We start from the raw sequence: 21,493 nt of genomic DNA, 5'->3' as shown, positions 1-21,493 counted from the left end.
CAAAATCGTAGTCTAGAGAAAGGTATTGTATAACCAAAACCTCCGATCCCTCCCCGCGCTGGCCGACCGACCCACTTTTCGATAGTCTTTGAAATAGAGGACAATGAAGAAGTCGAAATGATTTGATAACATAACTGTCACTAGAGACTAGTTTTTGATCATGTTTGTTTGTTCAGTTCATGTATCATACATGAACTGAACAAACAAACATGATCGCATGTGCGCCAGTAGTTTTCTGAGACCTCATGGTTAGAGTTCAAAGGAAGTCGGAGTCGAAATAAAGATGTACACTTAGGACTTGTCTAATTAAAGGGCCTTAGTCAGCCACGCCTTTGTTTTTTTTTTATACGCGAGAGTTTGGCTATTATATTTTAGTATATACCACACAAGTGAATAGTACTTTTCGCGCGCGCTGATTGCTAGCTCGGAGGTGATTAGCCAATACTATTCACCTCCGGAGACTGACAAGATGGCTTCCCATTTTGCCACGGTTACTTAAGAGGAAATTATTTTGATAAACGGGGCGTCTGTTAAAAAAAATACATAAATGGCAACAAAGTTTTGTTTGACGGCATTAAGTGGTAAATTGTTTAATCTTTTCAACCTCATATTCCAAGGCGAAAAATGAAAATACAATCCACCCTTGTTTACGACTACTGCCGAGCACTAAAATTACAATGAAAACAACGAAACATCTAATATTTTTTAGAATGGTTTCAACAAAAAGACGATTTCACAGAAAAATATGGAAGAAATGACTCTGTAGGAACTAAACAAGTGCCTCCAAAAGTTTTATTTGTCTGCAAGAAAGCGAGACGGAACTTTCTACAATAAGAAATCGCTTACCGCGTGGCGCGCGAGAGTTTAAAACTTCATACCATTTGTCGGTATATTGTCAGAAATAAAATAATTTTTTGGTTTTCTAGTTATTCAGCTTGTGTGGTATATACTAAAACAATTATTCACCTCAGTGTCGGTGAAAGTGATTGATATTTACCTCGCCGCTTTGCGGCTCGGTAAATATCCATCACTATTCACCTCCACTTCGGTGAATAATTGTTAATTATTCGGAGCATGTCGAAATGAACGAAATCACTGTGAAACTACTAAAGATAATGAAACATACTATCAGGAACACAACTTACAGTAAAGCAATAAGATTTCGCTTCACAATACAATATCAATAATTTCGACGGCATCGAAAAAGGCAGAGGCTGACTAGGGTCCTTTAATTAATTATTAATATTGTTCCCGTGACTGAGTGTTCATGTGCAGCATCGACTTGACAATAACCACACGTCACGGTTGGAAAGAAACATATTGTTTCCGAGAATTTTTAAAAAGCCAAAAACAAAAAAATGTTTTGGTTCCCTATTTGGCGTGTCTTTGGTCACCTTTCGTGATTTTTTTTGTTTATGTAACTCTTAACCAGTTATCCAGATATCAAGTAGATTAGTTAATATATAAACAGAGAATACTAAATATTTGTTCATCTGATCACTTTTGCGTGACTAATTTATTTCGCAAGCATCCGTCAATCTTGTGTCAAAAAGTATGCAAATTTTCTACCTTGTGATTTTAATCTCTTGCTGCTGTTTGCTGCAAGCTGATCGCACTCGCGGAAGCCTAGGACTAAACATTGTGTAATATAACACTAGTTACAGAACGAGGTTCATAATGGTTGAAGCGAAAGCCTTGGTGGTTCTCACAGTTGCCAAAATAATTCTCTTTGCAGGTAAGTCTGAGTATTTCAAGGTCGTAAAATGCTTATGTAACCTTCAGGGACTGCAATTTCTAACTCGACTCAATTCATTCGTGTACCTCATCCTTCGGACGCCGCTTACAATCAATTGATAACGAAATTGTCGCCGTGCTTCCTTTCATGATGTATTCATATATGGTTTGCAATTTGTCATGTATTGGCCTGCATCTAAATGATCGCGGCTTCCATTGGTTTACCGTTCTCACGGGCCGTTCTCCCCCATCGCCCGCACGGCACTGGTAATTTTACCAAACGAACGAATTCTGTCAACAGCAATGGCACAATCCACTGTACAATCCCGGCACAATGGACAACGAAATACACGCGTGCAGGAGTGGTTTTTAAAAGGTTTTTATCTGCCACAGTGGTCCAATATAAAGTGAATATAACGCAATCAAACAACAAGAAAAAGTCCCTTTGTCATCGTGAGATCATAAGCCGCTTATCACACTGTTCATAATTATTGAGTTTTGCTGGCCTTCGGGAGTATGTCGGGAAAGAAAATAGAATACTATACTGACTAAAAATTTCTTTGCTCCAAACAAGAAAATGTATTTGGATCAGAAGATGTCAAATACCTCTTGAAATATCGGGTTGGGGTGATATGTTTCCGCATACGGTATGCGAGGTTATTCATTAAAGTTTAAGGAGAAACAAATGTCTGTTACGTTGCTTGGCATATGATATGAAGTACTTCACAGATCTCGATCTCCGCTCACTCAGGCACTCTAACAGTGTTCTAAGCCTTCCCGTTCAATCTTGTGCAGTAACGCCGGCACAAATGTCACGTTTTGAAGCGGCTGACAATATTCACCGAATATACAAAACACGTTAATGTTCAGCTTTGCTCTTATCCGTCTTGTTGGCAGCCTGCGAACGCAGACGTATTTCTGGCTGTCGCTTCTCTCCGCTCGGTGGAAAGAAGCGGTGTGCGACAAATGCAGACTGCAGACTTGCAGACTTGCAGACCTGCAGACTTGCAGACTTGATGGACTCAACATACTGGCCTTTCCCAATTCATTTTAAAAATAATGTTGTGTAACCTCCGCCATTCCACATCACGCGCTGTCCGCTTAGTACGCTTTAAGGCTACTTGGTTACTTTCACGGTTGTCCTTCAGGACAACCGTGAAGACTTGCCGACCTGCATACTTCCGGATTTTCGCGACTTTGGAATTTAACGAGAATTGTATGCTAGTGTTGTTGATTCCATGGAGTTTTGCTGATTCACTAGCTCGCGGCCTGTGTTGTTTACGAAATTTTAAGAGCTAAAATCTCGCGCAGGTATTTTAAAATTCAAACTAACTTTGGCATGGCGACCACTTGAGCAACACGTCTACATAATTTTTGTGCTATTCTAACTTTGAACTCGGATATCTCGATAACCAATCAAAATATCGGAAAAGCCTTATAATGTCTTTTGAATAACGCTGTGCAGCTAATTCGTTCTTGCCAGGCGTTCGATACCCGATAAATTCAATGCAACAGGCCTCGTTCGTCGGAGAGTTTACCCGATCCTGATATTTTAGAAAATAAAAAAAATCACTAAAATTGTATTTTTGTCAGAACCTAGCCCTCATTATGCTGTTTGCTACATAGTTTGACAACGTTTTCTCAAAACTGGCGCACGCAAGAATTTTATTCCTGAAGGAAAATCGTGAAAGTAGCCAAGTATCAAAGCGTACCAAGCGGACAGCGCATGATATGGAATGGCGGAGGTTACACAATATTGTTTTTAAAATGAATTGGGAATGGCCAGTATGTTGAGTCTGCAAGTCTGCAAGTCTGCAGTCTGCAGTCTGCATTTGTCGCACACCGGGAAAGAAGCTGTCAAACACGTCTGCGTTCGCAGGCTATCTTGTTTGCCCAGTCGCAGAAAGTAGAATACACATCGTGGCCCTCCTCTTCAATCCTTGTGAAAAGTTGTGCTACCTGAACTGCTTTAGACTTCTTATTTAGCTCTATTGCGCAGTTTGCCAGATACGAGAGGGGTCCCAGGTCGAAAGTCCGAGAAAGCAGCCTTCCTTGTACACTAAAATAAGTGATAAACGTGAGAAGATTTGGAGAGAACCGCACCTATTGAAACCTCAAAATTCTTCATTGACTCCCTGACTTTGAAAGTTATCTGATGTGGCGAGAACACGACTCGTCCAAGCTAGATGAAATTTCTTCCAACGGTGCAGGCCGTCGGTAGGCTGAACCCCGAGGCCATTTCACATCATTTTGCTCTTTTAACTGTGTGATGAGTCTTGTCACCCGCTGTTACCATGTAAGAAGGGTTACTTCATTGTTAACGATGCTTAATTAGAAATCAGCAGTCAGACACTACAGCTAAGAAAGTTCGTGCCTGTAGCCCAGTAGTCTGTCAAGCACTGAGTGTGCAGCCAGGCGAAGAATTTATTTGATTGGATAAACCCACAACAGACAAAACTTGTGAATAACAAACTCACAAAAGTTGTCACAGAATTGTCATCTGAACAAATCTAGCTTAACAACTTACTTCTCTAAGTCACATGCTTCATACTGAGTCATACTTTCATGATAACTTAATCTGAATTTCTGAGACGATTAAGGCCTTACAAACAGATATTACACCCGAAACGAACCATTGGTGTCCCTGGTACAATGAAATCTCTCAGTGAAGTATGCATAAGAGCTGTTTTAATTTTTTGGTTTTCTTGTTTGTCTTTAGTTTTAGAACTTTGTAGTTCCGTTCTGCGTGATCAGTTTTGGGTGCCTAAGTGATTCGAAAGTGCGAGTGACCCAGTTGGCCGTCACTGTAACTGGCCTTTTTTTCCCCGCATTCTTAACGACGTACTTTCCCTCCAAAAACAAAAGCGAGTAGTTTTTCAGCGTTGGGGACGTCTAGTTTTGGAAACCTTTCGCTAAAGAAAACCCTATATTTTTCTTCAAAGTTTAATCCGAATTTTTGAGGCGGATCATTATGTCCTTCCAAACCTCCTGTTTCAAACAGACATTCCACCAAAGGGAACTGTCAATGTTCCTGTTTAAATTATTCAGACTATTCATCATCCTTTCGAAGGTAATAAATCAGTGTTGAGGGAAAGTGTCATGGGGTTTTTGACCTCTTTAAAATGGTGGAATAAGACCTTCACATAGCTATAAAACAATTTTAGAACAACGAGAGGAAAGAATTCAACTCAATTCTTAAAAGGAACAACTCGTGATCTGTTCTAGCGCGTTTTGGAAACAAAAATGCGAAAACTTGAAAAAAGTTAGCCAAACATTTTTCAAGTTTCCGCAATACATTCCAACCTACTCTGTCTCTGGCCAGAGGCACTAATCGACAGTTTTATTGCACTGGAGTGATAATTTATAACAAAACAAGACTATTGTTTTTTTGTTTCTATTGACAGACAAGCATTTTTGGGTTTTGAAATGACATCAAATTCGCGTGATAGTTCCGCTTTAATGTCGTCGTCGTGTCTGTTTTTTCTACAGAAGAAATGAACTCTTCTGTTTCGAGGAAACTTTTTTCTAATTCTTATCGTTGATCCGTAAGGCGAATTAGCTAATACCTGTTTTTGAGTATTTATCGTTTCTCCGTGGAAGAAATGGACTTTATTATCACCCTCTCGTCAGCCAATCATGTTTCCCATTAGCTTGTGCGTCATAAAAAGCTTTGGGATCTGTGTGAACCTGCAAAAAGCTGTTTAGTCCGATCGAGGCGTTTGAAGTTGTTACATGAAACGCCGGGTTTAGTCATCTGACATTCAGAAATGGTGTCATGGCAATGTGGCTTTCCGATATTGACATGCTTGTTTACATTTGCAAGTAAGTTGTTAAAAGCAATCTAAAACATTTACTCTGAGGTTGATAGTTGCTTGTCGTGCACAATACTGATATGTATAATCCCACCGCGCCGAAGGTGATCTGCGAACAGATCATGAAGAAGCTAAATCAGAAAAACTTAGCTTCGAGTCCAGTGGAACTTAAATAATACTGTTTAGATTTAAGTCGGAATTCTGTGAGCAGCGTTACAAGTTATCTAATGTTTATTCATTTGTTAATCACCCAGTGGAGTAAAACCTTTTTTTCTGTAGATAAAAAAATTCAAACATCCGAGAGAAACAAGGGCTAATGGGGTTTGAAATTGCATTCGGCAAACATTCTCAGCTTCATTTAAATTGTTGTGAATGTCCATGCACTTGCCAATTCAAGCTCACTTGAAATGACTTTGACTGATTGCTAATTTGTAATGCCACTGTGGTCGTACTATCCAATTAATTCGTAAATAGCACGCCGGAAAACCCACCATCTACCTGGATTAAACTCTAATTAACAGCTGTCGAAAACAAGATACAAATGCTCTTTAAAATGTTCCTACATCCGTCGATTATATGGTTGAGGCTTTTGAAGTTTACTTTTGTTTAACGCACGCCGGTTTTTCATTAGGCTGTGAATAAACTGCTTCAATGAATTTGTTTGTTTTGAAAAATCAATCTGTCACGTATCCTTATTTTATCAGTACTTAATTGCCTTGTGTTGCGATTACCGTATTTTTCTCGGTTAAACGCCGGCCTCGTGTAAACGGCGGGTCAAAACTGCCGATTTTTAAATAAACGCCGGGTGCGTTTAATCGGGGCCCCGGCGTGTATTAGCATGTAATTAAAACTTAAATAATCAGTTTGCACACATTGGCTGACACAAACGAGGAGAACGTTAGCGATAAACTTAAAACTTTGTACTCATATCATTTACTTGCTCCTACATCATTCATATATTGTTTATGTGCTGTTTGTTAGTGATACAAATCTTGATTGCAACATGGTACACGTGCCGTATGTACGGTACCATAACACTGTAACTTCGGGTGATCCAGGGGAAAATTGTCCAGCACTGACAAACTGCCCCTAGGTTTCCGAGGATCGGTAATAACAAATCAACGTGGGAAAATGGCTGAAAATCGCATTTGATCAATAAACGCCGGACCCGGCCTCGAAAAAACGCCGGGTCAAAACTGCCGAATTTTAAATAAACGCCGGGGTGTTTAATCGAGAAAATACGGTAAGTGTTCAATATTCAAACACTAGTAACATTGTAAAAATTGCAGATCACGTATTACAAATACATAAATTCATTAAAAAAAAAATAACGCTCTGAGACGTCTTAAGTCCTTGAATTCTTGAAGTATCTCAAATTGTTTTGGAGATATGTCAAAACTTTCAAATATGGCAGGATATATTTTGACAAACTATTTTTAGTTCTGCAATTTGTCTTTGTTTTATTTTTATCTGTTGATAATCAGTTCTTTCGTATCCGTTTTGTTATGTAGTGGAAGATCTGCAAGGTTTGGTGCAGCTACTACATCTCATATACAGGGTGTTTCAAAAGTTCGTGGACATTTTAAAACGTCTATACTTCATCCAGATTTCTTATATTTCTCTCCATTTTCTTGCAGATATTAACAAATCTTATTGTTTATCGATTTTCAGAACTTTTGTATGAGTCAGATAAAAATCCCCGTTGAAATAAATATTTTCCCGCCAAAAGGTGCAAATCTGTAACGTGTGTGTTTCTGTACTTTCCCGCCATTTTTGTCTGTTTTCAGTAGCAACTACATACTGTAGATTTTCCACGTCTTGGTATAATTTTTAATTATGAACCCTAAAAATGCAGTCTATTTAAGAGCACAGGCAGCAATTCTAGGATCATCTGGAGTATCTGTTCGAGAAACGGCTAAAACACTGCAAAAAAGCAAGAGCTGGGTAGCGAAGTGGTATTAAAGGTTCACAAGAGTTTTACGACAAGCCAAGAAGTGGTCGACCATCAGTCCTTGACAGAACAGCAAAGAAAGTTATAGAAAAAGCAAAGTATAAAAGAGGAAATTCTACAAGAAAATCAGCAAACAACTGAAGAACAGAGGTCTGCCTGGATCTGCACCAACAGTGTGGAGGTATATGTCAAGAAAAGGATGAAAACCTTTGAGACGAAAAAAGCTTCCATTTCTGAGCAACAACCAGAGGAAAGCTCGCTTAGTATTCGCTTAAAAATATCATAAATTGACAGCAGATGAACGGGAAAATTCTCTTTAGCGATGAGTACCTTAAAAACATTTTTCATTTTCCGAACCCTAAAAACAATAGCGTATGGGGCTCACAGAAGAGTCAAGTTCCGCCATCGTACCAATTTAAAGGAAGCGCCAAATGGATGGTTTGGGGTGGCATGACAGGCTGCGGCCTTACTGCCCTACATTTTATCCCGCAAGGACAGACTGTAACGGCAGAGTATTACATCACAAAAATCCCTGAGAGAGAAGTGAAGCCTCTTTTCAGCCGAAGATCTACAACAGAAGAGCCTGTAAAACGAAAGCTTTTCACAAACAATAGCAATGCGACCCTCGTTCAAGATGGCGCACCAGCTCATACGGCGAAAGCAACACAGCAGTGGGGCTAGAGAAACCTCCCGAATATTATCCAAAAAGATGAGTGGCCAGCAAATTCACCTGACCTTAACCCCATTGAAAACCTATGGAGCATCATCGACGAAGCTGCATACAGAGATCCGATCCCTAAGACGATGGGAGAACTAGAATCAAGGTTACGGCACGCCTGGCAGAACATACCGCTAGCAAGCCTAAGGGAGCTAGCTCGTTCCATGCTGCAACGGCTCAAAAACGTTATACAGAACAATGGGGGGCACTCTGGATATTGATGTTTCAACAGTGGTCAAAGGAAACAATGTACATAAAACTGGAAAACCTTCATTAATATCGGATTTCTAAAACTATCATTTATTTGTATTAAAATAAAGTGTCCACGAACTTTTGAAACACCCTGTATAAGATCCTGTATTGATAATGCATATTTGTAGATTTTTAGCAGACTCGCACTCAGTCGCTATTTACGTGTTTTGTGGGGTGAGAAGATTAGATACGAAGATGGAATGAGGCGCGCGGGGTGTCATGGGAAGAGGCGAAGGAAAAATAGCGACTGGCAGATTTCGATCCAATATGGTGTTCGTCCGAAGAGTGATTTCTTTTTTGTTGGCTTGTAATGTCGTGCTGCCGTAATAGCTTCTTCGCGGGAATATTCGCGGGAAGACGAAATATGACTGCGATACTAACCTTCGATCCACAATTCACTGAAAAAAATGTCCAAATCACCCACATCGTCTTCCCGCGAATGTTCCCGCGGAGAAGCCATTACAGCAGCACGACGTTACAAGCCAACAAAAAAGAAATCACTCATCGGACGAACGCTTTAGCTCGTTAAATACCAAACTAGAACCCGCAGTGAATTTTGACTGCAAGAAATGTCTAAAATTACTCCGTTTTCTTGGAAAAGAGCACTGCACGGTTCCACGCACGATTGTACGGATCTGTCAAACAAAATATGCCAGTCACTATTTTCCTTCACCTCTTCCCATGACACCCCGCGCGCCTCAATCCATCCTCGTATCCAATCTTCTCACCTCACAAAACACGTAAATAGCGACTGGGTACGAGTCTGGATTTTTAGTATATGTCGATCGATTGCACATTTTAATTAATTATACATTTCGTATTTTAGACTCTTATCTATTCTGATACTCGCATTTCTAGTTTTGTATCTATGTAAATACGCAATTCAGCTTTCGGGCTGCCAAGTATTTTATCAATAAATTCAACGCTCTTCATTAGAAGTAAAACTCAATAGCTTTTGATCACAATAACTTTTCCTTATTTGTTCTCGGATGCCTTGATCATACGCGTGTTGGTTGACATTTATTAACAATCCACCGTAGTGAAAAAGATGGCTGATACTTTTTACTCATAATTCACCGTACGAGAACCCTAAAAACGCTCATAAACACGCACAGAAACGTTTTTAAAACTTCAAACCTCAGCATACGCAATATTGTTATTACAGGGAAGCATTTTGCCAAAAAATATGTGGCTTTCTGTGTACCTATTGGCTGTGTTAGGTTCGCAAGGTATCGTGGTAAAAGTGTACAGCCCCTTACACAACAGAGAGAGTTAAAAGTTCGTTTTATTGATGAAATGGTTTTTATGATAGGAATAACAACGTGATGACGACTTTTCTGAGTCTTCTTCGTTTCTACTCCCACCGACGTAGGACCGCAGTTTCTTTAGAAACTAACCCCCTTATCCATTTGTTATATACGTACTCGAGTGTTTACATCAGGTAACTTATGTAATAGCAAAGTGGTTACTTCAACGAAGTCTTTTAAAATGAGGCCAGTGAAACGTACTGCGGTGTCAAATCCAGGTTTACACAGCATCATGAAACAGCTTAACGGCTACCTAACCTCCCACGCAGTCGTTTTTAGGGGACTCGTATTACCTACGCGGCTACCGTGGTCGCAGACGTTTCTTTGTTCTCTTTCGTCCAACAAAATTGAGCCACGAAGAGGCGACAACAAAAATCTTTGGGACCGAGGTACAGCACAACCAATTGGAATTAACCGTTATATAACGAGACGGAGGGGGATAAATGTTAGTGGTAGTTCTTGGTGTAGAGGTAAATACCAAACATTATTCCCTGACACTGAGAATATAACAAACCGATCAAAAACCGGACAAAATTGACCACTTTAATTTTGACACACTGGCCATAGGACTGACATGCAAAAACGGGCCGGACAACGTCGGGAGGTAAATAGAGTATGAGAAGCAATTCACACCGCGTAAGTCACACTTTCCACTGGTTAAATTTGCCCAGAAACAGAGAACTTACGTATTCTATGTTGTAAATTTCGTTTACACTAAAAACTGTTGCAACTGCCGTTCAAAATACATTACATATTGTATCGCAGATCATGTCATGTTGAATATTGAAAGAAGTCTTTCAACGTGTTCAACGCTGTTAAACAAAAAAGAGCTACGCTTTATTTCGTTCGAATATTGGAAAGTACAACAAAAGAAAAACAACAGGCCACAGCGGGGAAGAACAGTTTTTGAGCAGCGATTTGAAACATGTCACATTTTCTTTTAACACTCTTACACTTAAATAATAGACTTTTGAACTGTTTTGCGAGAACATCACTTACGCCCAAAAGTTTTTGGTTCGTTTGTGTTTTTGTATTTATTGGATCGATCTATTGATTTCAGGTCTTGCCTCGTCGTCCCATGATGATTTACAAGCCATTTTCAGCATGGGTGGAATAAAAGGGAAAGTCGTTTTTTCACAACCTCAACACCACGGTCCTACAAGCGTGATGGTGGAATTATCAGGCGTTAACGAGACCCTGAAATGGAGTATTCATCAGCTGCCTATGATCTACGATGGCAACGCAGCTACAAGCTGTGTAACAGGAGCAGTTGGGGAACTATTTGACCCCATGATGGCTAAGAAAGCTGCAGACTACAGTACACAATGTCAAGCTGGTAGTAACACTAGATTCGAGAAATGCGCGGTTGGAGACTTGGGGATAATGCTTGGAGACATAGCGCCAAACACAGCACAGAGCAACCACACAGATCAGAAGTTGAGAATTCCAGCTGTAGGTCCACACAGCATCATGGGTCGGACACTGGTTCTTTACAGCGGCGCCACACCCAAGGCGTGCGCACTGATTACTCCTGTACGTTCTATGAAAACAGCGGTGGCAGTATTCAGGGCTCCAGTCGCAGGGTTTGTTTACCTCAGACAAGTTGACGAGCACTCGGACACTAGTTTGTTTGTAGATCTCTTCTTTGTCAACAATGCCCAAGCTCAAAGTCAATTTAAATGGCAGATTAATCAAGGAGTGGTGGACACTGATGCGTCTGACCCAGCAACGTACTGCAAGAAGAGTCTGGGCGAAATGTTCAACCCAAAGAACAGCAATGGGGCAAACTGTAACCAGACAATGCACGCAAATTGTCCCATTGGTGACTTGGCATCCAAACATGGAAATATTACTGTTTCACTAGCATCCTCAAAACAATCAACGAGCAAAATGGCATTCACCGACACTAACTTGCCATTGAGTGGCGAAAACAAAGTCATCGGTGAGTCGATTGTTTTGTTTTCCGTTAACAACCCAGGAAAACCCATGGCCTGTGCAAAGATTGAAAGCCTCGAGCCTAAAGTACTGAAAGCTTCTTTCAAGGCTGCCGTCAATGAAGGAGTGGATGGGTATTTCAAGTTCACTCAGGCTTCCCCTTTTGATGGCACGACAACTGAAATCAGCCTAACTGGCCTGAACCGCAAGGCCCAAGGTCATCACGTGCACGCATACCCGAGCCCGGAATACAAGCACTTGTCGGCGAGTGAATCTTGCCAAGGGATTGTTGCTGGAGACCACTGGAATCCCTTCAATATAAATATTAAGACAAGTCCTGCTGCAGGAACAGGTATGATATTTTCACAGCTGTTTTTATAGTGTACTAGAGTGAACGCACCTTGAAAGACGATTCTGATAAGTGAAAACGCATTGGCAAAAGGAATAAACACTTCACCGACTCGCCAAGTCTAACATTCGGGTTCGTTAAATCTCGTGTTGATCTTACTTCTCTCTGGCGCACCGTTTATGACCTTTTGAGAAATAAATTGACCCGTTGGCTGACTTAAAACGTGCCTAGTTAGATGGTCATTTTAAAGAGAAACTTTGACACATGTCCACAGTTTTATTACAATACTCTTTTTTAAAAGTACGACGTCGACCTGAAGGACTTCAGAAAGGGTTTCAATCGTTGGCTTCCAAACTAAGTTTCAGCAGAATTAAACACACTTCTTCCTTTGTTCTTTTCTCTAGGAACAGATGATGAATATGAAATCGGCGACTTGAGTGGAAAGTATGGTTCTTTCTTAAATTTTACGAGCTACAGCAAGGAGCATATGGACTACAATCTGCCGTTGTTTGGTAGAAACAGCATTCAAGGTCGCTCGGTTGTTATTCACAAGTTGAAAATTCAGGACAATAACGCGCGGTGGGTTTGCAGCAATATTAAGCTGGAAGGCGCAGCCTACGTCATGAAAGCTTTCGCGAACTTCTCTGGGCCGACCCTGGAGGGAATGATTATAATTGTGAGTTGAAAAAAAAGTAACGTAAAACATTTCAATAGGCCATTTCCGAGTTGCTTTGAACCTTATTATGAAAGCAAGGCTAAGTACAAAGTTTTTTGTTTTGAACATAGTTTTCATTCATATGCAAACAAAATTTAATTTTAATATGAAAAGTTTTGCAGTTAGCCTCGCTTTCATAGGGAGGTTCACAGCAACTCGGAAATGGCCTATTCCTTCCCATTCGCCTCGATTAATAAACTTGCAAAAAAAGTTCAATCAGTGTTTTTCAAATAGTGACCTCAAAGTAATTCATGACATCGGGGGAACCCAACGAGAACATTCAAGCAAAATAATTAAAATGCTGTTTCCTGTCGTTTTCCTTTAGCTAACAGAGTTTGTTCCGTGTTCAAATTCTTTAGCTAAAATTTTAAGTCGAAGAAAGTTTTTTTGGGCCGGAATCTTACCTCCCCCTCCCCCCAAGTCCCTAATTTCCGAGTTGCAGTTGCTTTCCGAAAATGCTAGCTTGTCGTTCTCAGCACTTTTGACGCTGAAATTTGCCTTTCCGAAAAAGCAGTTTGAAAAGCGAGCAGTCAGGAATGACAAATTAAAGGTGCGCATGCAGCACAATGTGAAAAAATTAAGCGACGCTCATCGTGACAGACAGTACTACTGAAGCCACGAAACATCAAGACACAAATCTTTCTTCCTTATTTAATGCCTTGATCACCTAAAAGGCAGGCAGTAAACGCTACCAACAGTGCAGACAAAGTCGTTCGCTCACGAGCCCGTAAGATTTCTTGCTTATATTATCCATGTCAGGCTGCTTAGGAACTTTTAAAGGAAACCGCCGGCTCCCTCAGGCCTCGTATTATTGGCCTGTACAAACATAAACCACATCAGTAATCGTGCGATTTGTGACGTTAGCTGTGTAACGAAAATCTTTATCAAACAAACTCGTGGACCGGAAAAACACTGTTTCGGAAGAAAAAGAAAGAAAAATAGCTGTTTCGGTATTTCGTGGTCTAGCAACGACCTTACATATATAGCTTCATAGCTTCAAATCAATGGAAGGTTGTTTCTGTCATGAAACAAGTGGAATTGCCGTTCATGGTGATTTGAAGTGACAGCTTTCCTTGTTGGTTTACAAACTTCAAAGGAGTGCTGTCATGATTATAGCGCGGGATGCTTAACTGTTAGAAAATATACTTTTCTTTTCTTCTTCTTCTTCCCCAGGACCAGCACTTTTCTAGTGAGCCAAATGTTGCTGCCCCCGAGAGTACGGTTTTTGTTGAGATCACCTATATGGATCAGTCCCAAGCCTCGCCTACAGTAAGCTGTTATTTAGAATCTTATGCTTTAATTAGTTTTCTGCTGCTATCAGGCGTACAGTTAGAAGGAAGCGATGAACAAAATGGCGTGAGCGAAAAATATATTGTGTGTTGAAAAAGGAAAGAGGACTTCCTCTGTGTTTGCCAGGTTTCCTCGTTTCTGGGATGCATAATCTGAACGCCCGAAACATGCTATCAGCTATTTTTCAAGAGCACAGACAATAAAAATGACGTCAGATGTAACGCGCGCGCTTTCTCAACGGAAACCAAAGAAAATTCCCCTCGTTCTTTTTCCATGTTATTGCAAAAAACAAATCGACGGCAGTTTTCAATGGTATTTTCTCCAATAGGCCATAAAATGACGCCATAAAATGTTCAATACTTGGCGGTGAAACTTGCCTGTGCCACTGGTTCCACTTAAGTTTTGAACATTTTATGACGTCATTTTATTGTCTGTAAGTGTATTGACCATAGAAAACTGCCGTCGATTCGTTAAATATCCTATATTGGAAGTGAAATATATGACCATTACAGTTAGTACACAACTTAAGTAGTTGCGAAAAGAAAACGCGAAAAAATTCTTATTTTCCCTGCCAATAACTTCACACCATGTCTGCCAACTGATAAATCTGCTTATCATATCTGGTAATAACTGTCCTATCAACCTCTAATCAGGATAAGCACAAATGGGGCATATACAAAAATGCTGTTGGAGATGATGCTAGTGCCGAAGTCAGCAAGAGATGTTTGAGTTTGCAGGGAGACTTTAATCCTTTCGAAGTTGATACTGAGGTAGGAGGCTTTTCTACAGGAAATTCTTATCAACCACGCGTGCGATTCTCACCCAGTTCGTTCATACCCAAATCAAATTGAAAATTGGAAATGTTTCCTGGAAGGTGGAAGCTCTTCAAATCACGAGAAAAAACCCTAAAGGGTCCTAGAGCAAGATAAAAGGTAGCAACAACTTTAACTCACATATGATGCCTTTAATATCTGAGATTAAACTGAGGCCCAGACCTAATTGGCGGTAGGTAAACAGCCTCAGCTCTTTACCAACCCAGTCCCCCGTGCATTTACTAATTAATATACTAAGGAGACGGAATTGAGTGCTTACAACCCGATATTGAACAATTAAGGCTTTCAGCTTCAGGTTCATAAATAAAAAAACGGTAGAACTTAATTTATTAATGAGAAAGTTCTGAGGTATTTTACAGTTGAACACCTTCACAACGGCTTCCTCCGGAGAGAATTTATTGTGCCTTATGTAAGGGTGACCGTTATGGGAGCATTTTTATGGAGAATAGATCAGCTGTCGGCATTTTTAACAGGGAGATGTTTATATCATCATCGTCCCAAATGTGCGGACGGATCGTCTCAGTGGGTCGACTATTTATCTATCTGTCTATCTGGTTATTGTGCCTCCTTTTGTTGTTCATTTAGGGAACCTATTCTTCGGCTTGCGGACCATCCAATCTGCTCCGCTGTGAGTCTGGAGACCTGAGCAAAAAACACGCCCCTGTTATGGTGGGCGGTGGTCGGCAGCTCTACAATGATGCCAACCTTCCAATGTTCGGCAGAAACTCAGGTAATGATGAAAGTGTAAGAACATGTCATTTATCTTTGTTAAAGTGTTTGTTTTGGCGAGTGCTTGTCTCGAATTGCTGAATTGTCGCATTTGATCTTCATGCCACTATCGTCTGTAATTTATTCAAGAAAAAGGATTTAGTTTAGATGATCGTATCCTTTGCAAGGCATGTCATTTCTTTGGTAGAGTCTCCATTCTCTTAATTTAAAACAAAATAGATTGGTTTTCTTATAGTTTAAGCGCTTTTGAGTTTCTTCGAGTGTAGCCGTCGCAATGGCCATGCAGTTTTCTAGCCGGTACAGTATATGATCTTTGACCTTACACAAGGTGCTCTTTCCCTAATCATTATTCTGTAAAATATCATCTTTGACAAGGGTATTTTAACATGTAATATTGTGGCTGTTTCTTATGTATGATGCACAGCAACAAAACATACCAACACCAATACTACACAGCATTAACAAATCACCAACACCCCCAAAGTCAACACCAACACCAATACCAACGTCACCAACATCAAAACCAATACGACTACCCCAAACATTAACACCAACAACAAAAACAATACTATCACAACAACGACAACAAAAACTGCAACAGCCACAACAAAACCAACATCAATACCACTAAGACTACATACGACGACCACGCCTGCACCAACAAACAACAGCAACACACAAAGAAAGTGAATCAACATCAAAACCAATTTAAAACAACAACAAGAGCAACAACAACAACAACCACACCACCATCAACAACATCAAGACCAGCACTAACACCAACAATCGAACAAAACATCAGCACCATGCAGCAACAGTAACACCAACAGCAAAGTTACAAAGCACTGGTGTCGCCTTAAACGTTTCACCCTCAAACACAAAATGTTTATTTTTCAAAGTATAAAAACAAGCAAACAAACAAAAAAACAAACAAACAAACAAACAGCGCCATCTTTACGTACTGCACGGAAGCTTCCATTTGGAACACCACTCTAAAGCATTTCACACAGGCTCTGAAGTTGGAAACACATTAAATGTCACAAGAACTCTAAGACTGGGTGGATCCTTAATCTTTACTTAGCATAATTGCCATTAGCAAAGCTAATCCGGCAATGGAGCGGCCAGCGGACGCACAATAGGTTAAATTATACATGCAGAACATATAAAGAACTAATAAATTCCGAGTAAGTGCCAGACTTGACGTTGTCAGGTGGTAATGCATTCCATGCTGGGATTGATCTTACATAAAATGAGTGTTTGTAAGCGTCGACTGAAGAGAACGGTAGACTTATCTTAAAGTCATGACTCGCCCTTGTACGGCTGTACGCGGGCACAGAGGTAAGCTCGTGGGGGAGGGAGATGTTAACGTGACCTCTATGTATTTGATAAAACATGCAAACAAGTTTCATCGATACACCCACCTGGATGGTTGTCGGTAAACAATAAATGAATGTTGTTTTATTCAGCTGTTGGTCGTGGCATAGCAGTTAACGAAAAAGAAAATGGAGACGGCCGTCTTGGTTGTGCAAACCTTGTGGCTGACTCGACCCTATTTGTGGAGAAATCTCTGGGGTTCATTAAAAAAGACCCGTTCTCTAGGTAAGTATAATACCATCAGATATGTATTTGTTACCTTTTATCCATTTTACCCCCCCCCCCCCCCCTATGTTTCGCTGGTATAACAAGTAGCTATGCTAAAGACCAGACTTAAAGGGAAAGTATCACGCAAATTTGATGTCATTTCAAAACCCAAAAATATTTGTCTGTCATCAGAAACAAAAATACTACGTGGCTAGTTTTGTTATAAATTATCATCCCAGTGCAATAGAACTGTCGATTAGTACCTCTGACCAGAGGCAGAGTAGGCCGGAACGGATTGATTCTTGAAATATGTTAAGGCGTTAACTTTTTCAAGTTCTCGCATTTTTATTTCCAACAACTGATTAGGAGTTGTTGCTCTCAAGAATTGAGTTGATTTCTTTCCTCGCATTGTTGTAGAATTATTATGTAACTATAAGTGAAGGTCTTATTATATCATTTTTAACAAAAGAGGTCGAAAACCCCATGACACTTCCCCATTAAACCAACAGATTGCTCTGACCACTAAGCCACTGCGTCTCCACAATAAGCTGCCAAGACTCTCAAAAAGTCAGCAACAAAAACAACAACAACAAATTTATTGAATAAATGATAAAATTACATTGAAGGACTTGAGAACCCGCAGGTAGCAGGTACCTCAGTCTGGTGTTTCGCTTGATTTTTGGTTTCTTTTCTTTCAGTGCCGATTTTGCCGATGTCGTATCCAGAGCGCTCAACATTCCCAAGTGGCGGTTGTTCAACATTCGCATTGAAAAGGCCGAGGTTGACAAGTGTCAAATAGCGAAGTTTGGGATCATTGGCGAAGGTACTAATTTTTTATTTGATACCTTTTTTTGTTATTTATCATATTATAGTGTCTTGAAACCTTAATATAACCAAAGCAAGCACTCTAACCAATGGAAAAACTTTAAAAGCCCAATGAACCAATCAGAACTTGATGGAAGTACGAGCAAATGTCCTCTACCGTTAGACTACGCGTTCGAGTATCATCAGTATCATAACCATTGTCTGGGGTTTTACTGTTCTAATTGGTTTAGGAACGTGAGTTTTGTAACCAATCACAGAGCGTAGCAAAGCAAATGCGAACTCACTTTCGACTCGCATTAAAACCTCTATCGCAAATAACCGTATAATCTTTTAGCATATAAATCTTCTATCTCACGAATTCTGGAATTTGATTGGCTACGCTACTCACTTGCTATTGTGTGATGGATAGTACGTGGTGAAAAGACACTCGACAAGCGCAGTTCAACCTTCGCAATGACAATTAGACTTTCTTAAGGTTTTGAATAACAGCAGCATTAGGGACGGAAGCTCCTTTTGCTACTGCGCATTCGATCTGCGCATCTCGGGATGGTCTGAGAAGCCATGATTTCTTAAGAATGGCGTCTTCTAATTCAAAGGTATTTTTCACGGTTTATGTTTATATGGGAAAAGAAAATCTTAGCAAGAGCTATTGGAATTTAAAAAAAAAAAATGGGGATAACCACGGATTTTCAGAGATAATCTAGTGGCAATTTGGAAAAAATTAATACATTGTTATGTATGTCAAACCTTTTAAGAATTTTGTTGCCTAATTATCTTTGAAAAGTGCATGGTTACCCCAAGTTTCCTTTTGGATTTCAACAGCTCTTGCTAATAAGATCTTGATTTCCCGCATAGCCGTCAATCGCACAGTGAGGCACCGTCTTTGAAGGCAAAGACCGTCTCGTGACTTCCTCGGTTAACTTTGATTGTCATTTTAAGTACATTTGACGCCGAAAAACAGGCTGTGTTTATGTAAATCACAAGTACCTATACTAGGCGTTTGTTTAGCATTCATATATGTAATTTTTTCATGAAAACTCATGAATTAAAACTGGACCGCGGGACTTTTCTCTAGTGTTGACTAAAAGAGATCATTTGAGAATATTAAACCTACAATATAAGCTTGCATTGGAAACCGTTGTCACATTCTTTTACAGAGAACCAAGTCAGCCAGCCTGTACAGCAATTAGAGGACACCATAAAGAACAATCCAAGTGCACTTGGCCAGTATGGACCGAGCGAGGACTGCGGTGAGTGGTATTAAACAGAAAGAAAGACCATCGTAGTTATTTACGTAACTTAAGCAGTTGCGAACAGAGAGACTGAAAAAAAGGAAGGCTTGAACGGGATTCAAACCCATGACCTCTGCGATGCCAGTGCAGTGCTCTACCAACTGAGCTATCATGCCATCTGCATGGGAGTGGTCATATTGTGAGTTCATAATATACTCGTGAAGGATGAATAAACGAATATGAACATATGAAACATATATTTGAACTACGGATGAAAGATTAGATAGACGAAAGACCCTCGCAGTAACATACCCTTCACGGGAAGATTGTTTTTTTTTTTAGATCTGTAGCTAAATATAGCTAGATTACACTTTCAAGATATCTTGTCAAGAACTTTCTGGTAGAAATATTTCCAGACACGAGGCGTTTTGGGAAAGTTGTTTTTTAATGTTAACCTTTACTTCTGCAGAAACCACAAGTGGAACACGAAGCAATGACGTGAACGTCTTTACATTGGTTATGGCCGCTTTGGCAGCAGTTGCTATGACAAGGCTGCGACCAATATAAGTTCCATTGTTTTTTTTTGTCTCGATTGCTTCATTTAGCATAGTATTTTATCTACGTGGACTAGAGAGGGATGAAGGCATTTTCTTTTGGGATTTTTCCGAGCGCACAAAAACTCAGACGGAGCTGAGAAATTCAGTTCGTTCTGAGCTAACTATGCTGAAACCAGTGGCGAATCCAGGGAAGGGAACCGCGGGCGAGACTGCTCACAGTTTTCTATCTTTCAAATTAAATCAAATCAAACCAAGAACTTTATTTCAACACGATAACAGAAATCAGCGGAGCTGGTGGGGTCGTCCGTGTGATCGTCGAGATCGTATACTATCTTGCTTTTATATATCATGTTGAGCGCCATCACGGGAGATTTGCCCAACCTACCGTGGGGTCTGTTGTCAGGGCGTGTAGAGCTCCATTCGGTAGTTTTAGCATTGTTCCCAGATTGCGTTCCACATAAAAAAGCAAGATAGTCGCCGTTTGATCAAAGCGTACAACCTCTATGAAGATTACATGAAAAAATAGAGGGGTGGGGGAGGGGGGGGGGGGGGGGAGGGAACCCGCGACGCACAACCTTACACGATATCCTGAATTCGTCTCTGGAAACTTTCATCCCGACTAAAATGACGTGCTTACAAGACTCATGTTATAGCCATGAAATCTCAGTCCGGATTGAAAAGTGAACCTGGGCGTCTAAGAGCATCGTGCTTTCAATGAAAAAAAGGACATCATCAGGCCAGTCTTCTCCAACATAACCTCACTTGTGCCTGGGCTGGCTGAAATTCATCGTGTAGTTCCAACCCTGCTGAAATTCGCCATGTAATTAGGCCCTGTAGGAACAGTCCCAAAAGAATGCGCAATAATATTGTCACAACAATTTCAATTCTGAATAAGGAAGATAGTCAATTAGAAAAATTGCATGCTGTGCCTCGTTACTTGTAGGTAAATAGGATAACATTCCAATCCTGAGTGTGCGTAGGATTTATTCCTGGGATATATTCCTATATTCCTTTATACACGTTTATTCCATTGCGCAGATGCTAAAATAGTTTGTTTAATTTTTAATTTGGTGCTTTATTAAAATATCTGTGCTTCGCATTTAATACTAAAAGAAAGTAGTCGTAATTGCAAAATAAAAGGAGAAAAATTTTTTTCCACAGTACGTTGTTTGGGTTTTATTAAGTGATGGGCTGACTGAGCAATACAGCCATACACAGTGACCGCCTTTTTCTAAGTTTCTAATGCCAGGCCAGATAGTTCCATTGTGCTTTCTTTAGAACCTTCAAAACTGACTTGGGATGGTATTTATAAATGATCTTGGCTGCACGCATGTGCATTTTTTCTAAAAATTGAAATAAGGTTTTCGGTGTCAGCTACCCCAAATTAGTATGAACGCCGTGCGTAATGGAGAGTAAAACGACGCTGAAGTAGAAATTATCTAACCTACCACTTGACAAGAACTTTAGCAATCTCAGAAAACAAGTTTCTCTGCAAACAGTTTTATTGTTTCCTTAAGATGAGGGGTGAGGAGAAGGGGGGCTTGGGAAAACAACCAGCTACAATAAACTGGGATACCGCTGCCTAGAACAATATTGCTACTATTAGTTTTTCCCGGAAAGTATACTATTTCAATCATTTAGATCAGGATCTGCATTCTATTATCTCTTTTCTC

General features: G+C 40.2%; 1 protein-coding gene across 3 annotated transcripts; it reads left to right on the top strand.

Moving 5' to 3' along the window:
- Window positions 1-1,567: 1,567 nt before the first annotated feature.
- On the top strand, window positions 1,568-20,980 carry LOC146470529 (uncharacterized). Of its 3 annotated transcripts, none has more exons than XM_085122645.1 (10): window positions 1,568-1,735; window positions 10,835-12,061; window positions 12,463-12,734; window positions 13,947-14,042; window positions 14,717-14,833; window positions 15,482-15,626; window positions 17,092-17,224; window positions 17,905-18,029; window positions 19,189-19,281; window positions 19,733-20,980. In XM_085122645.1, the coding sequence occupies exons 1-10, from the start codon at window positions 1,678-1,680 to the stop codon at window positions 19,828-19,830; spliced, it is 2,364 nt and encodes a 787-aa protein (XP_084978771.1). In that variant the 5' UTR covers window positions 1,568-1,677; the 3' UTR covers window positions 19,831-20,980. The 3 variants fall into 3 exon arrangements, with proteins under 3 accessions (XP_084978771.1, XP_084978773.1, XP_084978772.1); XM_085122647.1 differs by having other exon boundaries at window positions 1,601-1,735; window positions 14,723-14,833; XM_085122646.1 differs by lacking the exon at window positions 1,568-1,735 and adding an exon at window positions 5,412-5,556.
- The last annotated feature ends 513 nt before the right edge of the window (window positions 20,981-21,493 follow it).

Source organism: Pavona decussata, unplaced genomic scaffold (genome assembly GCF_977016875.1).
Source record: "Pavona decussata unplaced genomic scaffold, jaPavDecu1.1 SCAFFOLD_114, whole genome shotgun sequence".
Taxonomy (NCBI): Eukaryota; Metazoa; Cnidaria; class Anthozoa; order Scleractinia; family Agariciidae; genus Pavona; species Pavona decussata.
The sequence above is the reverse complement of the archived record's forward strand: the minus strand, read 5'-3'. Positions and strand labels throughout refer to the sequence as shown.